Source organism: Pseudophryne corroboree, chromosome 12, assembly GCF_028390025.1.
Source record: "Pseudophryne corroboree isolate aPseCor3 chromosome 12, aPseCor3.hap2, whole genome shotgun sequence".
NCBI lineage: Eukaryota > Metazoa > Chordata > Amphibia > Anura > Myobatrachidae > Pseudophryne > Pseudophryne corroboree.
Window position 1 is genome coordinate 63909730 of NC_086455.1, and position 21974 is coordinate 63931703.

The 21974-nt window shown below is 44.3% G+C and overlaps 1 protein-coding gene and 1 pseudogene across 1 annotated transcript in view; both read left to right on the forward strand.

Annotated features, from left to right (window-relative positions):
* Nucleotides 1-21974, forward strand: part of UNC79 (unc-79 homolog, NALCN channel complex subunit) — a 438710-nt gene that overhangs the window by 380700 nt on the left and 36036 nt on the right. Inside the window, exons 46-50 of the mRNA XM_063947577.1 lie at nt 7143-7232; nt 7325-7500; nt 8719-8905; nt 10575-10772; nt 12075-12152. Of these exons, the coding sequence (XP_063803647.1) occupies nt 7143-7232; nt 7325-7500; nt 8719-8905; nt 10575-10772; nt 12075-12152 (729 nt within the window). The remainder of the gene's footprint in view (nt 1-7142; nt 7233-7324; nt 7501-8718; nt 8906-10574; nt 10773-12074; nt 12153-21974) is intronic.
* LOC134981734 (5S ribosomal RNA) lies at nt 18110-18229 on the forward strand (annotated as a pseudogene).

A 21974-nucleotide genomic window follows, 5' to 3' on the forward strand; every position in this document is an offset into this window, starting at 1 on the left:
GGTTCAAAAAGGATTGAGATTGCCTAAAGGATACAAAAAAGGGGCAGACTAGGTGGGCCAAGTGGTTCTTATCTGCCGTCAAATTCTATGTTTCTATGTAAATGTGGCCATCATTAGATAATGATCTGAGATCTTGTGTATTTTAAATGTAAGAATAATGTTACTGTAAACTAGAGCACAGGTTCTCAAACTCGGTCCTCAGGACCCCACACAGTGCATGTTTTGCAGGTCTCCTCACAGAATCGCAAGTGAAATAATTTGCTCCATCTGTGGACCTTTTAAAATGTGTCAGTGAGTAATGAATACACCTGTGCACTTGCTGGATTACTGCAAAACATGCACTGTGTGGGGTCCTGAGGACCGAGTTTGAGAACCACTGAACTAGAGCATAGCTGACCTCCAACACCTTGGGGCCAATGGAGTTCTTTTGGCATACAGTGAGTGGGGACAGCAGTGTTTAGTCCACATGCTATGAATAATCTAAATACCGTGCACATGTTGCATAGTGCCATACTAATTCCTCTGGCAAATATACTGAAAGTATGCAAATATGCAAATAATTCTGCCTCTATATTATCATTATTATGAATATTACTATTAGCCTTTATATGGCAGCATAAGGGGTTCACAGTGCCTTACAAAGAGTATTAAACAAACAGTATGAACAAAAAAAAAAGTGACTTAGCTGGGTACACACTTACCAATCGTCCACCCGCAATGTGTTCACAATTTAATTGCAACCGCATCGATTTGAGGATGACTCCTGCCTGCACAGGCTGGCTGCGCTGGCAGGCGGTCTGGAACCATTTTTTTCTGATCTGGACATGTCTGCGAGGTCTGGACAATGCCCGCGAAATGCCATGTCAACGCCCCCCAATGACTGCCGGTGTCAGTCACCTAGTGGCTGCATCCTTCCGGGATGCGGCCGCATGGTGAAGGGTCATGCACATGCACCATGGCCAATGTGCAGACCTGATGGATGCGGCTGCTGCATGCAAAAGCAGCAGTTGCGTCCATCTCTGAATGAGGCCCTATTTCCTTTGCAATCTGGATTATTTGAGACCAAAATGGGTCAGCTTTGGGCATGACCACCAGATGTGAGCTGGGTACCCCTGACTTGATCTGGCATTTTTATGTGCCCACCCAGTTAAGAGTTCAGTCACCGGCGGTCCCTGCAGATATATCGGCCATCGGCTGTGCTGCAGAGCCGACGCAATATGTTTGTGAATTGCATTGTTTACAGCAGTGACGTGCGGTGAGGTAAATGGTTTAGGAGGATAATACCAGAGCCAGATTTGCTCACAGTATATGAGCCCAAGGGTTCATGTGGTTATTATATACAGGTGCTGGAAATTTGCTGAGTTTTGATCAGACATGTAAAAAATAGGAGTGCCTCTCCTGCCATAGACTTTTCACTCCAGAGTTTTGACTATAAAAATGTTTAGAATAATACAAAGAAGATTTTTACACTATATTCTTTGTATTTTTAAATATTTTATATAGTCAAAACTCTGGCATTTACTGGAGTATGGCAGGAAAGGCTCTGCCTCACCTCACCGCACATCACAGACATATCGGGGGAACCCCCCACCCAATTGAATAGTTGATATATATCGCTCAGTGGGCGGTATTCAATTCTTTTCACCCCCTTCTAACCCTGTTCTGTTTCTGCTGATGGATGTGGTATAATAATTTTAGCTTGCTACCCCCGGGGTAGTGAGTGCGCCCATCCCTTTATGGAGCTAAACCCGATTACTATGGGCGCGATATGCCCGATAACGGGGATCACTTTAGAAAGGAGATTGGGCGTGATATATCATTTGAATACTGCCCAGTGTGTACCCAGCTTAGTACAAAACACAGTAGAACATGGGCAAGCTTTAGAAACATTGCTGCAGCAGCAGTCATAATGCCCATGTAAGCAGCAGGAAAGCCAATCCCAAAGATTTAGTGGAGGAGATGATAGTATAAGTGGGGGAGGGAAATGCACGTGAGGGAAGAGGGCCCTGCTTATAAGAGCTTACAGTCTGTAGGGGAGTGGTAAACAGACCAGTGCCGGTTCTAGGCCTTGTGGCGCCCAGGGTGAATGTTTCCTTTGCCCCCACCCAATTAAAAAAACATAGGGGCGTGGCCACAGAATAGTACCAATTCACATTACACCGCACAGTAATGTCCGTCATTCACATTACACCACACAGTAGTACCCCTTATAACACCAGGTAGAGACCTTTATACACATTATTCCAGGTAGAGCTCCTTTTATATACGTTATGCCAGGTAGAGCTCCTTATATACACGTTATGCCAGGTAGAGCCCCTAATGCACATTGCCCCAGGCAGAGCCCCTTAAACACATTGCGCCAGATAGTTCCTTATACACATTGGACCAGATAGAGCCTGTTGTACACATTGCAGCAGGTAGCCCCTTATACACATTGCACCAGGTAGCCCATTATACACATTGCACCAGATAGCCTCTTATACACATTGCGCTAGGTAACCCGTTATACACATTGCATCAGGTAGTCTCTTATACACATTGCGTCAGGTAGCCCATTATACACACTGCGCCAGGTAAAGCCTGTTATACACATTGCGCCAGGTAGCCCCTTATACACATTGCGCCAGGTAGCCCCTTATACACACTGTGCCAGGTAGCCTCTTATACACAGTGCACCAGGTAGAGCCCTTAAACACACTGCGCCAGGTAGACCTTGATACACATTGCACCAGGTAGCCCCTTATACACATTGCACCAGGTAGCCCATTATACACATTGCACCAGGTAGCCCCTTATTCACATTGCGCCAGGTAGCCCCTTATTCACATTGCGCCAGGTAGCCCCTTATACAGATTGCATCAGGTAGTCTCTTATAAACATTGCACCAGGTAGCCCATTATACACACTGCGCCAGGTAAAGCCCATTATACACATTGCACCAGGTAGCCCATTATACACATTGCGCCAGGTAGAGCCTGTTATACACATTGCACCAGGTAGCCCCTTATGCACACTGTGTAAGGTTGCCCCTTATACACAGTGCACCAGGTATTTCTTATACACATTGTGCCAGGTAGCCCATTATACACACTGCGCCAGGTAGAGCCCGTTATACACATTGCTCCAGGTAGCCCCTTATACACATTGCGCCAGGTAGACCCTTATACACATTGCGCCAGGTATCTCTTATACACATTGTGCCAGTTAGCCCCTTAAACACAGTGCACCAGGTAGAGCCTCTCTAGAGAGAGAGTGTGTGTGTATATGTGTGTGTGTGTATGTGCCATCACTCATCCTCCAGATGCGGTCCTGCGGCAGTGTGTCCCCTGGCTCCCGGCTCTCTTAGCTCACGTCACTTCCAGCCAGAGTGAAGCTGTGCGGAGGTGAGTAGCGGGGGTCGGACAGCTGGGGCAGAGTGCGGGCATCAGGAGGTGGGGAAGGGCGGTCAGTGGAAGGCGGGGGTGCGGCATTGCTATGTAACAGACCTTGCTAAACAGTCTCGAGTCAACGGGAACCAGTGGCGACTTTAGGTGCCGGTAGCGGGCGAGGGCATGCAATTTAGATGGTGCTGGTGGGGTGACTGTGGGTGCCTGCCCTACTAGCCCGCACCTAAAACCACCACTGAAACAGACAGGAGCTTCTCAGTATATAAGCATCACTTGTGTGTTTTATTCCTATTATTTGTACCCGTTCCCTCCATCTGTGTGGATTTTCTCATGAAGCAGTGGATTTATAGCTAGGTAAGGTGTGATATTTCTCTGGAAAAATGAGAAACCCTTTTAGCCTTGCCAGTAGCATTCTTTGTTACATTAAAAGGATAATCTCTCAATTTATTACACTCATGTTCCTAACCCATGACAAACGCTTGACATATTTAATCTCGCTTTAAAAAAAACTGGATGCCTGTATGCTGAGGAGACTAGCTGGTGCCAGTGCGTGCCTATGCTTTATGAGCCTGGCGCTGCTTATCAAAAGGAGAAGCAACTGCTGCAGATTTATTAGCATGGATGGTAAGGGAGTGGATCCTGTCACAAGTCCTCTACGCTCATTGGTAACATATATACCAAATCTTTATTAACTCATTACATAACTGGCAGTATTCTGTAATAGTCAGCTAGATGCTAGAACACAAGCGTAGGACAAACAGCGTATATTCAGGTATGGACGATAGTCTGGATACAGTATATTCAGGATCACTTCATGAAAGCAAAGCAATGGGAGAGTCCGGGGTCATAGCCAGAACTTTGTGGGTCGCATAGCAACATTGATGTTTTGTAGAAGGTCATGGAAAGGTCTGAAATGTCAACCCGTAGTATTATTATTATTATTAGACTTATTATATTGAAAGTTCCAGCCAGCACTTTCCCTGCACCTCAGCTGACCACACAGATCAGATAAGTAGCGCTCTCTTCTCTCCTCCATTGTGACTCCTGCAGATGCACAGTCTACTGACCTTGCATGTGTGGCTGAACACACTCCTGGTAAATCTTGCCAAGTGTAGCCTAGAGCAGGGGTGGCCAACCAGTCAGAGGCAAAGAGCCAGAAAAGATCTGTAGTCAAGGGTAAGAGCCACGATCATGCGCATGCCTAAGGCGCATGCGCAACAGTGGGGGCATGGCATAGTTGTCACAAAGCCACACCCCATTTTTGTGCGCATACCTTTCGGTATGACGTTTGTAGGAGTATGACCTTGTGTTATAACCCCATTTTTAGTCATGTTGTACAGTGCCACATACATATAATGCCCCAGTACTGTGCCATATACATATAAAACGCCAAAAAATGGGTGCCTCCACAGTGCCAGAAACACATATGTCCCCACAGTGCCAGATACATATATGCCTCCAGTGCCAGATACACATACCCCCACAGTGCCAGATACATATATGTCCCACAGTGCCAGATAGACATATGTCCCCACAGTGCCAGATATATATATGCCCCCCAGTGCTAGATACATATATATGTATCCCCAGTGCCAGATACACATGCCCCTACAGTGCCAGATACATATATGCTTCCAGTGCCAGATACACATATTCCCACAGTGCCAGATACATATATGCCCCACAGTGCCAGATACACATGTCTCCACAATGCCAGTTACATATATGTCCCACAGTGCTAGGTACATATATGCCCCCTGTGCCAGATACACATGCCCCTATAGTGCTAGATACATATATACCCCACAGTGCCAGATACACATGTCTCCACAATGCCAGTTACATATATGTCCCACAGTGCTAGGTACATATATGCCCCCTGTGCCAGATACACATGCCCCTATAGTGCTAGATACATATATACCCCACAGTGCCAGATAGACATATGTCCCCACAGTGCCAGACACATATATGCCCCCCAGTGCCAGATACATATATATGCTCCCAGTGCCAGATACATATATATGCCCCCAGTGCCAGATACACATGCCCCACAGTGCCAGATAGACATATGTCCCCACAGTGCCAGATGCATATATGCCCCCCAGTGCCAGCAACATATATATGCCCCCAGTGCCAGATACACATGCACCTACAGTGCCAGATACATATATGCCCCCAGTGCCAGATACACATGTTCCCACAGTGCCAGATACACATGTCCCCACAGTGCCAGTTACATATATGCCCCACAGTGCTAGATACATATATGCCCCCAGTGCCAGATACACATGCCCCTACAGTGCCAGATACATATATGCCACACAGTGCCAGATAGACATATGTCCCCACAGTGCCAGATACATATATGCGCCCAGTGCCAAATACATATATATGCCCCCAGTGCCAGATACACATGCCCCTACAGTGCCAGATACACATGTCCCCACAGTGCCAGTTACATATAGGCCCCACAGTGCTAGATACATATATGCCCCAGTGCCAGATGCACATGCCCCCACAGTGCTAAATATGCCCCCAGTGCCAGATCCACATGTCCCCACAGTGCCAGATATGCCCCCAGTGCCAGATACACATGCCCCCACAGTGCCAGATATGCCCCCAGTGCCAGATACACATGTCCCCACAGTGCCCCCCACCCAAGTGCTGCTCACAGCGCTGCTGCTCCTGTATGTGGGTGTGGGGAGGAAAGTGCAGCGTGCGCCTCTCCTGCCCCTCAGTCTCCGCAGGCAGTGTCACTCTATTTCCAATTAGGCGCTGGTCCGTGAGCCAATTAAACCTCGTGGCCGACAGCCAATCAGGAGCCTTAGCTGCCATTCCGCGAGCTCTGATTGGCTCATGAGCCGGTGCCGTCAGAAACACTGAAGTGTGCTGGGCTGCCTGTTGGGCAGCGGGAGGCTGGCCATGGGAGCCGACCGAGACTCCGAGCCTCATGCGGTTCGAGAGCCGCGAGTTGGCCACCGCTGACCTATAGGCTACAGCGGCTAATGCCATCTGAAGCATTCAGAAGCTTGGTACATCTGACAGTTTAGCATCCTCCATAGAAGCCTCTAGGTGATACAGCTGCGGTTGGAAATGGAGGAATTGCAGCAGATGTTTGAGATTGCTGCGGCTCCTCCTTCATACATGGTTGATGGTTAATATTTATGGATATCTATTTTCATGATGTATACTTAGACCCCATAGTGTCTCCAAATTGATTGCTCATTTTAGACTATGGTGGCTGTTTGTCATGTCAGTGGGCAGCAGTGCGTTATGCTGGCCACTATAGAATGGCTAATAGTGCAATTTTAGCCGATGATGAGTATCCTATTAAAACCCTTTTTTTTTTTGCCAAAATATTCCTGTTTTTGAGCGATTACACATAGGATCTGGGATAAGTTCCCGTACCCATGTGTTATCACGGCTCTGAAGGGCTGATTATACTTTAAGTTGCTGAGACACCCAAAGCATAGTCCCTGATAAGTGCCGGCATCGGGGGATCAGTACGCCGGCACCGGGGCTAATAGGAGAGCCCCCGGAGAATCTATTAGCAGCGGTAAATTACAGCTGCTAATAGGATATGGCCTTAAGCCTCATTTGTTACCTGCAATGACCAAGATAAGTGAATGATCTTTACAGCACAGGTATGCACTACAGCTATGCAAATAAACGTTAATAATAACAATACAGTTGTACGCCAGCTGTTATATGTTTGAATAGGCATGACGTATGTTTGTGTTTGTTGTTGTGTAGTGTGGCACAGCGGCTATGGAGTGCACACGGCAGTATATTGGCGAGCTCTTGGACTTCATTGCTGATATGCATACCTTAACCAAGTTGAAGGTAAGTACTATAGAGAATACCAGTCCATTAAGTAGCTGGGATCTCCATATTGTGTGTGTATGTATGAATAGTCTGTTTGCCTTCTCCCACAGAGCCACATGAAGACCTGCTCCCAACCCTTGCATGAGGACACCTTCGGTGGCCACCTTAAAGTTGGACTCGCCCAGATTGCGTCTATGGAGATAACACGAGGAAATCACAGAGACAATAAAGCTGTCATTCGGTATCTGCCATGGCTGTATCACCCACCTTCAGCCATGCAACAGGGGTAAGGGCACACAACTGAGGAGGAATGTTGTCCACCTATCTATAACCCAATACAGAGGTTTGACTTGTACCCCTTATGTTTGATGATGGAATTTCCCACCCTGCCCTTCACATATCAAACTAAAAGATTATAGCCAATGTGTATTTTAAGACCTTTCCATAATCGGACCCGGTCCCATATATAGCAGTGTGGCTCATCTGGCGTACCAGAATATGCAGATATTTTACAATTAAAGTTTTTCATGGATTTTGACTGTGTGTGACAAGGATCAGAACTCCAAGAAACTGATAACTGAGGTACGAGGCACAAAATTCCTCATTCCTCAGTGATGGCACTAGTATTTAATTGGTTTCTCAAGAATTTTTTCCAGATATCAAAAAGATTGTCTCCATTGTGTATTGTACAAGTGCATATTAGGCCACTTTATATCAGTGTTTTCTTAACCACCAGATTAGAAATCAGACCACACTGGCAAACTAGCAAAGTATGGCACGAAAAAGAGATTAACATATAATGGACTAAGTATACTGTACATTTAATTAATAACTGTTAATGCAGCAAATCAACATAGGATATTTGTTGTCATAAAGAGAAAATTAAGTACCTTGCATTTTTCTCCTTTCCAAAATCTCTCTTGAGATTACAATATGTGTCTGCTAGGTTAATATACACAGCACACAGTTCTCAGAATACCATGAAGGCAAAGTTGGGAGAAGGTAGGAGAGGATTTTACTGTACAGTAAAATAAATTGATAACTTGCTTATAAAAAATTAATTCAACTATTGGGTCTATTCATGAAGCAGTGAAAAGCATGGAGAAGTGAGCAAGTGGAGAAGTTGCCCATGGCAACCAATCAGAATTAAAGTAACATTTATAATTTGCATACTATACAATTGTACGGAGCAGCTGATTGGTTGCCATGGGCAACTTCACCACTGTCTCACTTCTCCACTCTTTTCACTGCTTCATGAATAGACCCCTTAATCTGAATAAACATATCCAGCTGTGTAGGAGTATGTACAGTATTTTAGAACTTTTGCAGTAAAACGTGAACTATAATACTGGACAGATGCAATAGCTCACACACAAAAAAAGTGTAGACTCCAGGAACATGGAAAATCAGGGGATGGAAAATTGGAGTTTCACTGTAATTATGACGATTGATTATTTAAGGATTGGAATGTTTTTTTCAAATACTTTCTTCTTCTTTTTCTCAGCCCCAAAGAGTTTATCGAATGTGTGACTCACATCCGCCTGTTGTCGTGGCTTCTGCTGGGGTCCCTCACTCATGGAGTGGTCTGCTTAAACTCCCCCTCAGCATGTATGCCCATTCCTCTCGACGCTGGCTCACATGTTGCTGATCACCTCATTGTAATTCTTATTGGTTTCCCTGAACAATCAAAGGTAACAAAAACAAATGCACAAAGAAAAGTCATACAATATTATTATAGCTGCCTATCTAATAAGTTACCCAAATAGTTATCTCTATTCTGCTCTGCTTTCCAAGGTAGAATATGTAAAATTCAGTTATGTCCTGTAAGTGGGTGAAGCCTTTTTGAAGCATACATAGGGGCAGATTCAATTGCCGGCGGCAAATTTGAAATATCCCTCTGCATGGGGTTTTGCTATTCAATTAGGGGACTGAAAATGAGATGCAGTGATTTCTATAGAAATCACTGCGTCTTTTTTCTTGCACCTCTGCTGTGGACATACTGGCCTTGATTCTGAGTCGCACATAGGGGGTAATTCAGAGTTGATCGCAGCAGCAAATTTGTTAGCAGTTGGGCAAAACCAGGGGGGTCATTCCGAGTTGTTCGCTCGTTGCCGATTTTCGCTATGCTGCGATTTATTGCTAAATGCGCATGCGCAAGGCACGCAGGGCGTATACACTTAGTTATTTAACTAAAAACTTAGTAGATTTGCTGTGGATTCTGTGGTGCTTTTCAGTCGCACTACTGATCGGTGAGTGATTGACAGGAAAGGGGCGTTTCTGGGTGGTAACTGAGAGTTTTCCGGGAGTGTGCTAAAAAACGCAGGCGTGTCAGGGAAAAACGCAGGAGTGTCTGGAGAAACGGGGGAGTGGCTGGCCGAATGCAGGGCGTGTTTGTGACGTCAAACCAGGAACTAAACGGACTGAGCTGATCGCAATCTGTGAGTAGGTCTGGAGCTACTCAGAAACTGCAAAGAATTATATAGTAGCAATTCTGCTAATCTTTCGTTCGCTATTCTGCTAAGCTAAGATACACTCACAGAGGGCGGCAGCAATGCTGCTAAAAGCAGCTAGCGAGCGAACAACTCGGAATGAGGGCCCATGTGCACTGCAGGGGGGGCAGATATAACGTGCAGAGAGAGTTAGATTTGGGTGGGGTGTGTTCAATCTGAAATCTAAATTGCAGTGTGAAAATAAAGCAGCAGGTATTTACTCTGCACAGAAACAATAAACACACCCAAATCTAACTCTCTCTGTAAATGTTATATCTGCCCCACCTGCAGTGCACATGGTTTTGCCCAACTGCTAACAAACTTGCTGCTACGATCAACTCTGAATTACCCCCATAATGCGAACGTAACACTGGACACTTCCTGCGGACAGGATGCTAATGCGACTAGTAACACGCTCAGAATTGTAGGCATCTATGCGATTGCAACAGCCCACTTTTCTGTCCTTGTCATTATCATTGGATTTACCCCTACCCAATGCAGGTGCAGGATATGCGACTAACCTTGGTATCCACAATGCATAGCACATAACTGTGCGTCATGCCCATGACACAGCCACAAACCCCTTTGGCCTCACTTACGTACGGCGCGTCACAAAGCATCTTGTTTTGCAGCGCAGCGTCTAGATGTTCTGTCTTTCTCAGTACTGCGCTTTCTCAGTACTTTAGTTGAGGTTATTTAGATTTTTCTCAATGCAAGAACATACTTACAGAAGGATGACATTGCCAGTAGTAAGAATTAGGTTTTGTTATTAGATATTCCTGTAAATAGTGATGATATGGCTTATTCATACATACAGTATCATATTTTGCATGTTGTATTTATCACTGATTTCTGATATTACGTCCCACAGACCTCAGTGCTGCACATGTGTTCCCTCTTCCACGCCTTCATTTTTGCCCAGCTGTGGACTGTGTACTGCGAGCAAGCAGCCATTGCGCCTACCATGCAGAACCAGAATGAATTCTGCTTCACTGCCATACTTACAGCTCTAGAGTTCTGGAGCCGGGTCACTCCTAGCATCTTGCAGCTAATGGCGCATAATACTGTGGTGAGTATGGCCAGGGAACTCTTCTAAATGGCGAGGGCAATCTCTACCAAATGGCATTCCTATACAAAGTTCTTCTGTTCTATCTGAGTCATTTGCTGACGCATTGATGCCAAGAAGATAGCTGATTCTGTGATTGCAAAACTACTCGATTTCAATAGATGGAGGACTTAGATGAGGAGCTGGCAAAACAGGAGGATGCTAAGCCCATTAGTTAGAGGAGCTGGCTGATCCAGATATAAAAAAGGTTTGCAGAGGCCATTAGATAGCCAAGCTAACTGATCCAGAGAAATAAAGGTGCTTGCTGAGACCATTAGATAAATGAGCTAGCTGTTCCAGAGTAAAACAGAGGAGCTAGCTGTTCTAGAGTAACAGAGGAGCTAGCTGTTCCAGAGTGAAAGAGGAGCTAGCTGTTCCAGAGTAAAATAGGAGCTAGTTGTTCTAGAGTAACAGAGGAGGTAGCTGTTCCAGAGTAACAGAGGAGCTAGCTGTTCTAGAGTAACAGAGGAGGTAGCTGTTCCAGAGTAACAACGGAGCTAGCTGTTCCAGAGTGAAAGAGGAGCTAGCTGTTCCAGAGTAAAAGATGAGCTAGCTGTTCCAGAGTAACAGTGGAGCTAGATGTTCCAGAGTAACAGAGGAGCTAGCTGTTCCAGAGTAAAAAAAAGTAGCTAGCTGTTCCAGAATAACAGAGGAGCTAGCTTTTCCAGAGTAACAGAGGAACTAGCTGTTCCAGAGTAACAGTGGAGCTAGCTGTTCCAGAGTAACAGATGAGCTAGCTAAGTCCGTTATACAGTGGAGCTAAGTGACCCAGAGAAATCGAGGATTTATCGGTACATGTTAGAAAGTGAAGGTAGCTAATTCAGAGAGACAGAGGAGCTTACTGTTCCAGAGACATAGAAGAACTAGCTAATTGCATTAGAAAGGGAATCTAGCTTGTCCAGAGCAATAGAGGAGCTAGCTGAGCAAGTGTGTAGCTGGAGCTACCTGATACAGAGACAAAGGGGAGCTAACTAATCGCATTAGAAGTGGAGTTAACTGAGCAGGTCTGAATGTGGAAGTAGCTAATAGAAATGATGTAGCTAGTTGGGCCCGTTACATAGTGAAGTTGGTTACTGTAGACAATGAGGAGCTAGCTAACGCTGAAAGATCGGAAAACTGCCCCTGTAGAGGAGTGGAAGCATATGAAGGAAAGCTGATTACACAAAGGGAAATATACGAAAGCACAAAGTAGCTTCACAAGTAACCTGTCTGTACAATAGTTTCAAATCCACTCCATATTTCTCCACGGGGATTTATCTCTTCTAGATGGTGGAGATGGTCTGCCTGCATCTGATCAGCTTGATGGAGGCGCTGCAGGAGTGCAATTCCACAGTCTTTGTGAAAGTAAGTTACACTCTCCATGTTATTCCTTCGCCTGAAAGCACAGCTATATGAAAGACTTAACTTTTACTGTTTGTAAATCCAAATTAGAATAATCCCACATATCATCTAGATACACTGATTACATCCAAGAGATAATATATTATAGCCTTAGTGTTTATTGAGCAGAGGTTTTATATTTATGAAAATTTGTGGAGCATGGCACCGAGTTTATTAGTGACACACCTTGCGTCTTACTAGCAGTGGCGTAATGAGGGCTGGGCACAAGCCCTGGGTGCCAGGACAGTTTCAGGGCAGAGGGGGCGCTTGCCAGAGCACCGGCCGTAGGAAGGACCAGAGGCAAGATTCACAAGAGGAGAAGCTGGACCGAGCAGCAGTGTGTGCGGGGAGGGGGCCCCCCTGCCCGTGTTGTTCATGCCCCCCTTCGACTTACGCAAAAGTAACTGGTGTTTTTTAATGTGTGTATGTGTGTGCGGGGCGGGGGGAGGGGGTGTTTTTTCAACATGCCCTGGGCACCTAAAAGCCCTTGTTAGACCTCTGCTTACTAGACATCAAGGTGGTCATTCCGAGTTGATCGCTAGCTGCATTTATTCGTAGCGCAGCGATGAGGCTAAAAAACGGCAGTTCTGCGCATGCGTATGCGGCGCAATGTGCACACATGACGTACGGGCACAACGAACGATGCAGTTTTGCACAGGGTCTAGCAATGCATTTCAGTCGCACTGCTTGCCGCAGAGTGACTGACATGAAGAGGGCGTTTCTGGGTGGCAACTGACCGTTTTCAGGGAGTGTTCGGAAAAACGCAGGCGTGCCAGGGAAAATGCAGGCGTGGCTGGGCTAACGCTGGGCGGGTGTGTGACGTCAAATCCGGAACTGAATAGTCTGAAGTGATCGCAAGCGCTGAGTAGGTTTTGAGCTACTCCGAAACTACACAAAAAATTTTTGCAGGCGCTCTGCGATAAAAAGTTCGCACTTCTGCTAAGCTAAAGTACACTCCCAGTGGGAGGCGGCATAGCGTTTGCACAGCTGCTAAAAACTGCTAGCGAGCGAACAACTCGGAATGACCACCAAAATGTGGTCAATTATTTCTAATAATAATACCTTATTCCCATAGTCAGAAAATGAAAACATGGTAACAATGTGCTCTTTGACTGCTACAAAACCGCACATATTACTACAATTACTCAGCAACGTAAATATCTTAATTTAAGTTTATGGAGATAAAATTGCACTTTCAGGTGAGGGATCTGTGTCCCTCGGCTAAGTTTCTGCCCTCTCTGATCAAACCGAGGGGCTTAACCTTCGTGCTGCAGGAGTTGATCATGTTACCCTCATAGGCAGTATGCTACTGTATGTTACCTGCCTCTACCAGACCACCCCAGGTCTGTTCTGGTTGCAGAGCTCATATAGTAAAGGGGTGTCAGTCAGTATACTGTGCCAGCCCAGGTCAATTCATTGGGCATATGTTATAGAAACTGGTGCATAGGAAAAAGGTAGCATTGTCCATTTGTAAGCTCTTGAACCCACCGACATTCTATAACAACTTTGACAAACAAGTTCCAAACCTCTAAGCCGCATAAATTTGTCGCTGTTCTTAGATATCTCCTTCAAGCTGAAAGAAGTCATTAGAGGCGTAAACCCATCTTAAAAGCGAGAGTGCACTGGTCTCCCCACCTTTGAAGGCCTCAGAACCTTATTCAGTGATGGAAGCAGGTCGCTGTATATACAGCCAGATCTGCGTCCATCTCCTCACATGTGCCACCCAGCACAATTACATTGTGGACGTATTGAATTACGGTTGACCCCAGGCCGCGCTGTCAGGCGATCTGCGGGCATTTTTTAAATAGGAGTAGTTGCGTTTGACGTCACACAGTCGCCCTGAAAAATGCTCCCAGCCAGCCCCCTTTCGGGCCTGCCACGCCCCCCCCCCCCATCCATGCCGCGTCGCCTCCCCACGAATGCCTGCCGCTGTCAATCACATTGCAGCCGCCTCCATCTGGGATGCGGCGCAATGTGTAAGGTCAGGCAGCCACGATGCTGCCGCTGCGCATGTGCAGTTTGCTGATGCATGTTTGGAATGTGAAAAAAGGGGTGCAGCTGCGCTGGTGTTTAGTAATTATATCCCATACACCTGTTCACAAATAACATTTGGCTTCTTTGTACAAAAAACGTTTATTACATAAAACATAAAATCATTAGACTTAAAATCAAAATGTAGATATGAAATGTAAAAATATAAACAAAAGTAAAAATCTTTAACATTTGCTGTGGGGATAATAGAAAATATGCATAGTTCACACTGTTTATGTATATTTAGCGTAAAGAGTTGCTAACTATATATATATATATATATATATATATATATATATATATATATCAGAAATGGTGGATAAGATACTTTAGAGCGACCAATGGTGTCAATAAATATTATAATAGGAGGGTAAAAGTTAAAAAAGGTAGATTTTAATCACAATAACACTTGCACCAGTAAAAGAAAAAGAAAAACCACAATAAAAATATGTATAAAAATTTCACGGTCAGAGATAAAAAAGTCAGTACAAAAATGTCACCAGTATATATAAAAATATGTTAAAAAAATTTATATATATGGTAAGGGCTATGAGGACTCAATTTATAAAAGAATATATATATATTATCGATTAATAAGATCAAATATAGGTAAAAAATCAAATCTTAGCTTAAGAGGAGGTAGGTATCCCCAACGCGTTTCGTCCTACCTGGACTTCCTCAGGGGGTAAGGAGCAAGTGGGACAGCACAGGTATATATACCCCTATCAATGAGGAAGTGATCCCTACATCACTTCCTGTCAATCAGGAGACCAAGAATTAGCATATTGAAACACATTATAAAAATTATAAAAACAAGCTCAGACATATTCAATCCACTACTTGGATTGGACTAGGCAAAACCGCTATTTTATGTATTTAGTTTGAGCTCAGGGAAGCCTTAGAAAGCTCCCTGAGCATAGTTTAACCGGACTTCCTGTCCGGACAGTGGGTGACATCACGTCCGCCCCACTTCCGGCGTCGTGATTCCTGTACTGCGCATGCGCCGGGTGCGGACATCCCGAACCCGCTGCGCATGCGCCCATGAGCATTGTCCGGATACTGATGCCTTCAGTTTGTCGTGTTTATGTCCATTGCGCATGCGCCGGGTACGGACGTCCCGGACGCACAGTGCCTGCGCCCGCGATCTGTATATAATGTTTAATAAATGTTCAGCATAGGAACAAGGAGGTACTTGAGTGTCTGCAATACAATTAAGGGGAAGTTCTGTATTTAATTAAGTTCGTTCTTTAGTCACATCCGATGGTATAAGAGATTGGCATCCATTTTCTTGGAGCGTGTTGCTTGCAGACATTAATTATATACAGTCCCAGCGGCCATCTTGGGTGGGATTTTTCTCATTGGGAAACACATATAAAATGAAGATGAAGAAAGGAGCAGGGTCATACAGAGGTTTTTAAATATTAAATAAAATAAAAAATATATATAAAATTTGCCTGATATTATGATTTCATACAGGATATTTTAAAAGAGATGGTGTCTATTATACAAATCGGCTTAGACCCATGTAAATAAGATACACAAAAAAAAAAAATATTATATATGATATATATTATAAAATTATTTTGACTGTAATTTTTGTGCAAGGACAAAAATGAAAGGGCCGACATAAAATAGAAAAATATATAAAAATATATAAGAATATATATAAATCTATAAAAATATATATACACATACATCAAGAGGCATTTTCTTAAAAAAGAAAATGCAGTGATTCGTAACTATGAACAATCAAAATCAGGACTAAAACCAGTTTCAAAATTCTACCCACTTGAATCTAAAGGCCATAACGTGGGAATTTTTTATGATTTGGTAAAGAGGGATTTATGTGATACTGAAATTGAACCCATTAAAGAGAAGAACCTTACTAATAGGGAAGTAAAAGCTATTAAGGATTTGCAGGCCAATAACAATATCATTATAAAATCTGCTGACAAAGGGGGGGGGTTGGTTATTATGGACCGGGAGGCATATGTAGCAGAGGCTAACAGACTACTGGGCGATAGAACTTCATATACGCCACTCCCGACAGATCCAAAGGAAGGTTTCGTGGAAGAGCTAAGAATTTTACTCCTGAGAGCTTTCAGATGTGAGATTTTAACTAAAGACGAGTACCAATACCTTTTTAACTCCAACCCCATTACCCCAATTTTTTACTTTTTGCCTAAGGTACATAAGTCCATGATAAACCCACCAGGGAGACCCATTGTGGCAGGGATTGACTCATTAACATCACATTTGTCGGAGTATGTGGACTTCTTTTTAAGAAAACATGTGGTAAACCTTCCGGCATACCTCAAAGACACCACATCGGTTCTTAACCTGATGGAATCGTTCGAGTGGAAAGAAACTTATAGATGGATCACAATTGATGTACAGTCGCTCTATACATGCATAGAGCATGAAAAAGGGGTTGAGGCTTGCAATGGATTTTTAAGCCAAGATGCGGACATCACAGAGGAACACAGACAATTCTTATGCGAACTAATGTATTTCATTTTAAAACATAACTATTTTAAATTTCTAGATGCATACTTCTTGCAAATCTGTGGCACAGCCATGGGCACGATTTTTGCGCCCAGTTTCGCAAATCTTTTTATGGGACATTGGGAGAAGGAGCACATTTTTAACGACCACCCATTTCAACAAAATATCGTTTTTTATAAACGTTACATAGACGATATCTTAATTGTATGGGATGGTGACGAGACGAGTTTTAATGAATTTTTTACGTATTTATCTAACAACTCGATGAATCTCCATTTTACTGCCAATGAAAACATTACAGAGATTGAGTTCCTGGATCTGGTACTGTCACATGAGGGCAAGGAAGTGATCTCCAAGAATTTTATCAAAAAAGTTGACATGAACAGTTACGTCCACTTTAAAAGTAATCACAGTCAACAATGGAAGAACAATATCCCTTTTTCACAGTTTACCAGAATTGCCCGCAACTGCAAAAACCCGGAGGACCGTGATCAACAATTACAAGTGTACACTGAACGATTCAAGGAAAAAGGATATCCCAATCATCTCTTGGGAGAAGCAAATGTTAAAGCTAAAAACCTGGAGAGGCAACAACTTTTGAGGTACAAATCGAAGACAAAGGGGGAGGATGTAGTAAGATTCATCACTACCTACAGTAGACATGGTAACTTCATCAAAAAAACCCTTAAGAAACACTGGAACATCCTCTTAATGGATCCGATTCTAAAGGAATATCTCCCCAAAGATCCGCTGGTGGTATTCAAGAAATCACAGAATCTCAAAGACCTGGTGGCACCAAGCATGCTGAGGAAGAAAGAAATCAAATCAGGTATGCCCAAGTGTGTCGGGTGCTACAAGTGTGGTCGCTGCAATATGTGTCGTTATCTGCACCCCAACAGAAAGACGTTCAGGAATACAGATGGGTCCAGGGAGTACAAGATCAAGGGATTCATCAACTGCAACACGATCTCAGTGATTTACATGCTGGAATGCTCATGTGGAATGAAGTATGTAGGAAAAACCAAGAGACCCCTGAAGATTCGTATGCAGGAGCACGTAAGGAATATCAAAAATAAGGTACTATCCCATACGGTCTCTAAACATTTCCACATGTGCCATAATTCAGACCCTGAGGAATTGACCTTCAAAGGCATCGAACTTGTCTCATTGGGCGAGAGAGGAGGAGACCTTGGCAATCTCCTATCTAAGAGGGAGATGTTTTGGATTTTTGAATTGAACACTCTGCACCCTGATGGCTTCAACGAGGGCTATGAAATAGCCCCGTTTCTATGACGTAAGCACATTGCACTTTTTAACCATTTCACCAGGGTGACCTACCTCTTTCTGCCTCGCTGTCACACCTTGCAGACCCACAGAATTACCATTATTACAGCCATACCACACTGGAAATGCCCAATTCCGCCCGAACTTGGAAGCCAAGCAGTGTTTGGGCCCGGCCAGTACATAGATGGGGAACCATCATGGAAGACCAGGTGCTGTAGGGTGGAATAGGGGGTGTGAGAGTGCTACTATGACTTCCCCGAGAGGGGTCTCTGGTGTCTTGGGTGATATACAGATGAGCTTTGAACACATGCAGTCTCTTGTACTACCATAAAGGAAACTCAGTTTCTGATATTTGTTTATAAAACCTGGTATTATCCTGTTGCCAATATTTCCTCTTGCCTCCCCCTCTTTTCCTCCCCCCCCCCCCCTCTTGATGTATGTGTATATATATTTTTATAGATTTATATATATTCTTATATATTTTTATATATTTTTCTATTTTATGTCGGCCCTTTCATTTTTGTCCTTGCACAAAAATGACAGTCAAAATAATTTTATAATATATATCATATATAATATTTTTTTTTTTTTTTGTGTATCTTATTTACATGGGTCTAAGCCGATTTGTATAATAGACACCATCTCTTTTAAAATATCCTGTATGAAATCATATCAGGCAAATTTTATATATATATTTTTTTTTTATTTAATATTTAAAAACCTCTGTATGACCCTGCTCCTTTCTTCATCTTCATTTTATATGTGTTTCCCAATGAGAAAAATCCCACCCAAGATGGCCGCTGGGACTGTATATAATTAATGTCTGCAAGCAACACGCTCCAAGAAAATGGATGCCAATCTCTTATACCATCGGATGTGACTAAAGAACGAACTTAATTAAATACAGAACTTCCCCTTAATTGTATTGCAGACACTCAAATACCTCCTTGTTCCTATGCTGAACATTTATTAAACATTATATACAGATCGCGGGCGCAGGCACTGTGCGTCCGGGACGTCCGTACCCGGCGCATGCGCAATGGACATAAACACGACAAACTGAAGGCATCAGTATCCGGACAATGCTCATGGGCGCATGCGCAGCGGGTTCGGGATGTCCGCACCCGGCGCATGCGCAGTACAGAAATCACGACGCCGGAAGTGGGGCGGACGTGATGTCACCCACTGTCCGGACAGGAAGTCCGGTTAAACTATGCTCAGGGAGCTTTCTAAGGCTTCCCTGAGCTCAAACTAAATACATAAAATAGCGGTTTTGCCTAGTCCAATCCAAGTAGTGGATTGAATATGTCTGAGCTTGTTTTTATAATGTGTTTCAATATGCTAATTCTTGGTCTCCTGATTGACAGGAAGTGATGTAGGGATCACTTCCTCATTGATAGGGGTATATATACCTGTGCTGTCCCACTTGCTCCTTACCCCCTGAGGAAGTCCAGATAGGACGAAACGCGTTGGGGATACCTACCTCCTCTTAAGCTAAGATTTGATTTTTTACCTATATTTGATCTTATTAATCGATAATATATATATATTCTTTTATAAATTGAGTCCTCATAGCCCTTACCATATATATACATTTTTTTAACATATTTTTATATATACTGGTGACATTTTTGTACTGACTTTTTTATCTCTGACCGTGAAATTTTTATACATATTTTTATTGTGGTTTTTCTTTTTCTTTTACTGGTGCAAGTGTTATTGTGATTAAAATCTACCTTTTTTAACTTTTACCCTCCTATTATAATATTTATTGACACCATTGGTCGCTCTAAAGTATCGTATCCACCATTTCTGAGATTACTTGTAAAACACCTTACCAGTGTTTTTTACTTAAGACATGAGCTGACGCCCTTAATATATTGAAGGGAGTGTACTTTTTAGGAGTATTTATATCTATTCTGGTCCATATACTAGTACAAATTGTTATCGCTAATTGGCGCTGCGTAGCTTCCTCCTTTTCACATATATATATATATATATATATATATATTTCTCTGACGTCCTAGTGGATGCTGGGAACTCCGTAAGGACCATGGGGAATAGCGGCTCCGCAGGAGACTGGGCACAAAAGTAAAAGCTTTAGGACTACCTGGTGTGCACTGGCTCCTCCCCCTATGACCCTCCTCCAAGCCTCAGTTAGATTTTTGTGCCCGGCCGAGAAGGGTGCACACTAGGGGCTCTCCTGAGCTGCTTAGTGAAAGTTTTAGTTTAGGTTTGTTATTTTCAGTGAGACCTGTTGGCAACAGGCTCACTGCATCGAGGGACTAAGGGGAGAAGAAGCGAACTCACCTGCGTGCAGAGTGGATTGGGCTTCTTAGGCTACTGGACACCATTAGCTCCAGAGGGACCGAACACAGGCCCAGCCTCGGAGCTCGGTCCCGGAGCCGCGCCGCCGGCCCCCTTACAGAGCCAGAAGCAAGAAAAGGTCCGGAAAAATCGGCGGCAGAAGACATCAGTCTTCAACAAGGTAGCGCACAGCACTGCAGCTGTGCGCCATTGTTACTCAGGCACACTTCACACTCCGGTCACTGAGGGTGCAGGGCGCTAGGGGGGGGGGGCGCCCTGAGCAGCAATGTAAAACACCTTGGCTGGCATAAATACACCACATATAACCCCCAGGGCTATATGGGTGTATTTTAACCCCTGCCAGAACTCACCTAAAAAGCGGGAGAAAAGGCCGCCGAGAAGGGGGCGGAGCCTATCTCCTCAGCACACGGGCGCCATTTTCCATCACAGCTCCGCTGGAAGGACGTCTCCCTGACTCTCCCCTGCAGTCCTGCACTACAGAAAAGGGTAAAAAAGAGAGGGGGGCACTAATTTGGCGCAGTAGTTTATACTAACAGCAGCTATAAAGGGAAAAACACATTTTATAGTGGTATTCCTGTATATATATAGCGCTCTGGTGTGTGCTGGCATACTCTCCCTCTGTCTCCCCAAGGGGCTAGTGGGGTCCTGTCCTCTATCAGAGCATTCCCTGTGTGTGTGCGGTGTGTCGGTACGATTGTGTCGACATGTTTGAGGAGGAAAATGAGATGGAGGCGGAGCAATTGCCTATTATACAGTTGTCACCCCCTGGGGAGTCGACACCTGAGTGGATGAGCTCGTGGAAGGAATTGCGTGACAGTGTCAGCTCCTTACGACAGACAGTTGACGACATGAGACAGCCGGCTACTCAGCTTGTGCCTGTCCAGGGGTCTCAAACGCCATCAGGGGCTTTAAAACGCCCGTTACCTCAAATGGCAGACACAGACACGGATACTGACTCCAGTGTCGATGATGAGGAGACAAACGTGACTTCCACTAGGGCCACACGTTACATGATTGAAGCAATGAAAAATGTATTGCATATATCTGATAATACAAGTACCACTAAGAAGGGTATTATGTTTGGTGAAAAAAAAAACTGCCTGTAGTTTTTCCTGTATCCGAGGAATTAAATGAAGTGTGTGATGAGGCGTGGGTTTCCCCCGATAAAAAACTGATAATTCCTAAAAGGTTATTGGCATCGTACCCTTTCCCGCCAGAGGATAGGGCACGTTGGGAAACACCCCCTAGGGTGGATAAAGCGCTCACACGCTTGTCTAAACAGGTAGCACTACCCTCTCCTGGAACGGCCGCCCTAAAGGAACCTGCCGATAGAAAGCTGGAGAATATCCTAAAATGTATATACTCTCACACGGGTGTTATACTGCGACCAGCAATCGCCTCAGCCTGGATGTGCAGTGCGGGCCTGGCGTGGTCGGATTCCCTGACTGAAAATATTGATACCCTAGATAGGGACAGTATATTATTGACTATAGAGCATTTGAAGGATGCATTTCTATATATGCGTGATGCACAGAGGGATGTTTGCCGACTGGCATCAAGAGTTAGCGCGCTGTCCATTTCTGCAAGAAGAGGTTTATGGACGCGGCAGTGGTCAGGTGATGCGGATTCTAAAAGGCA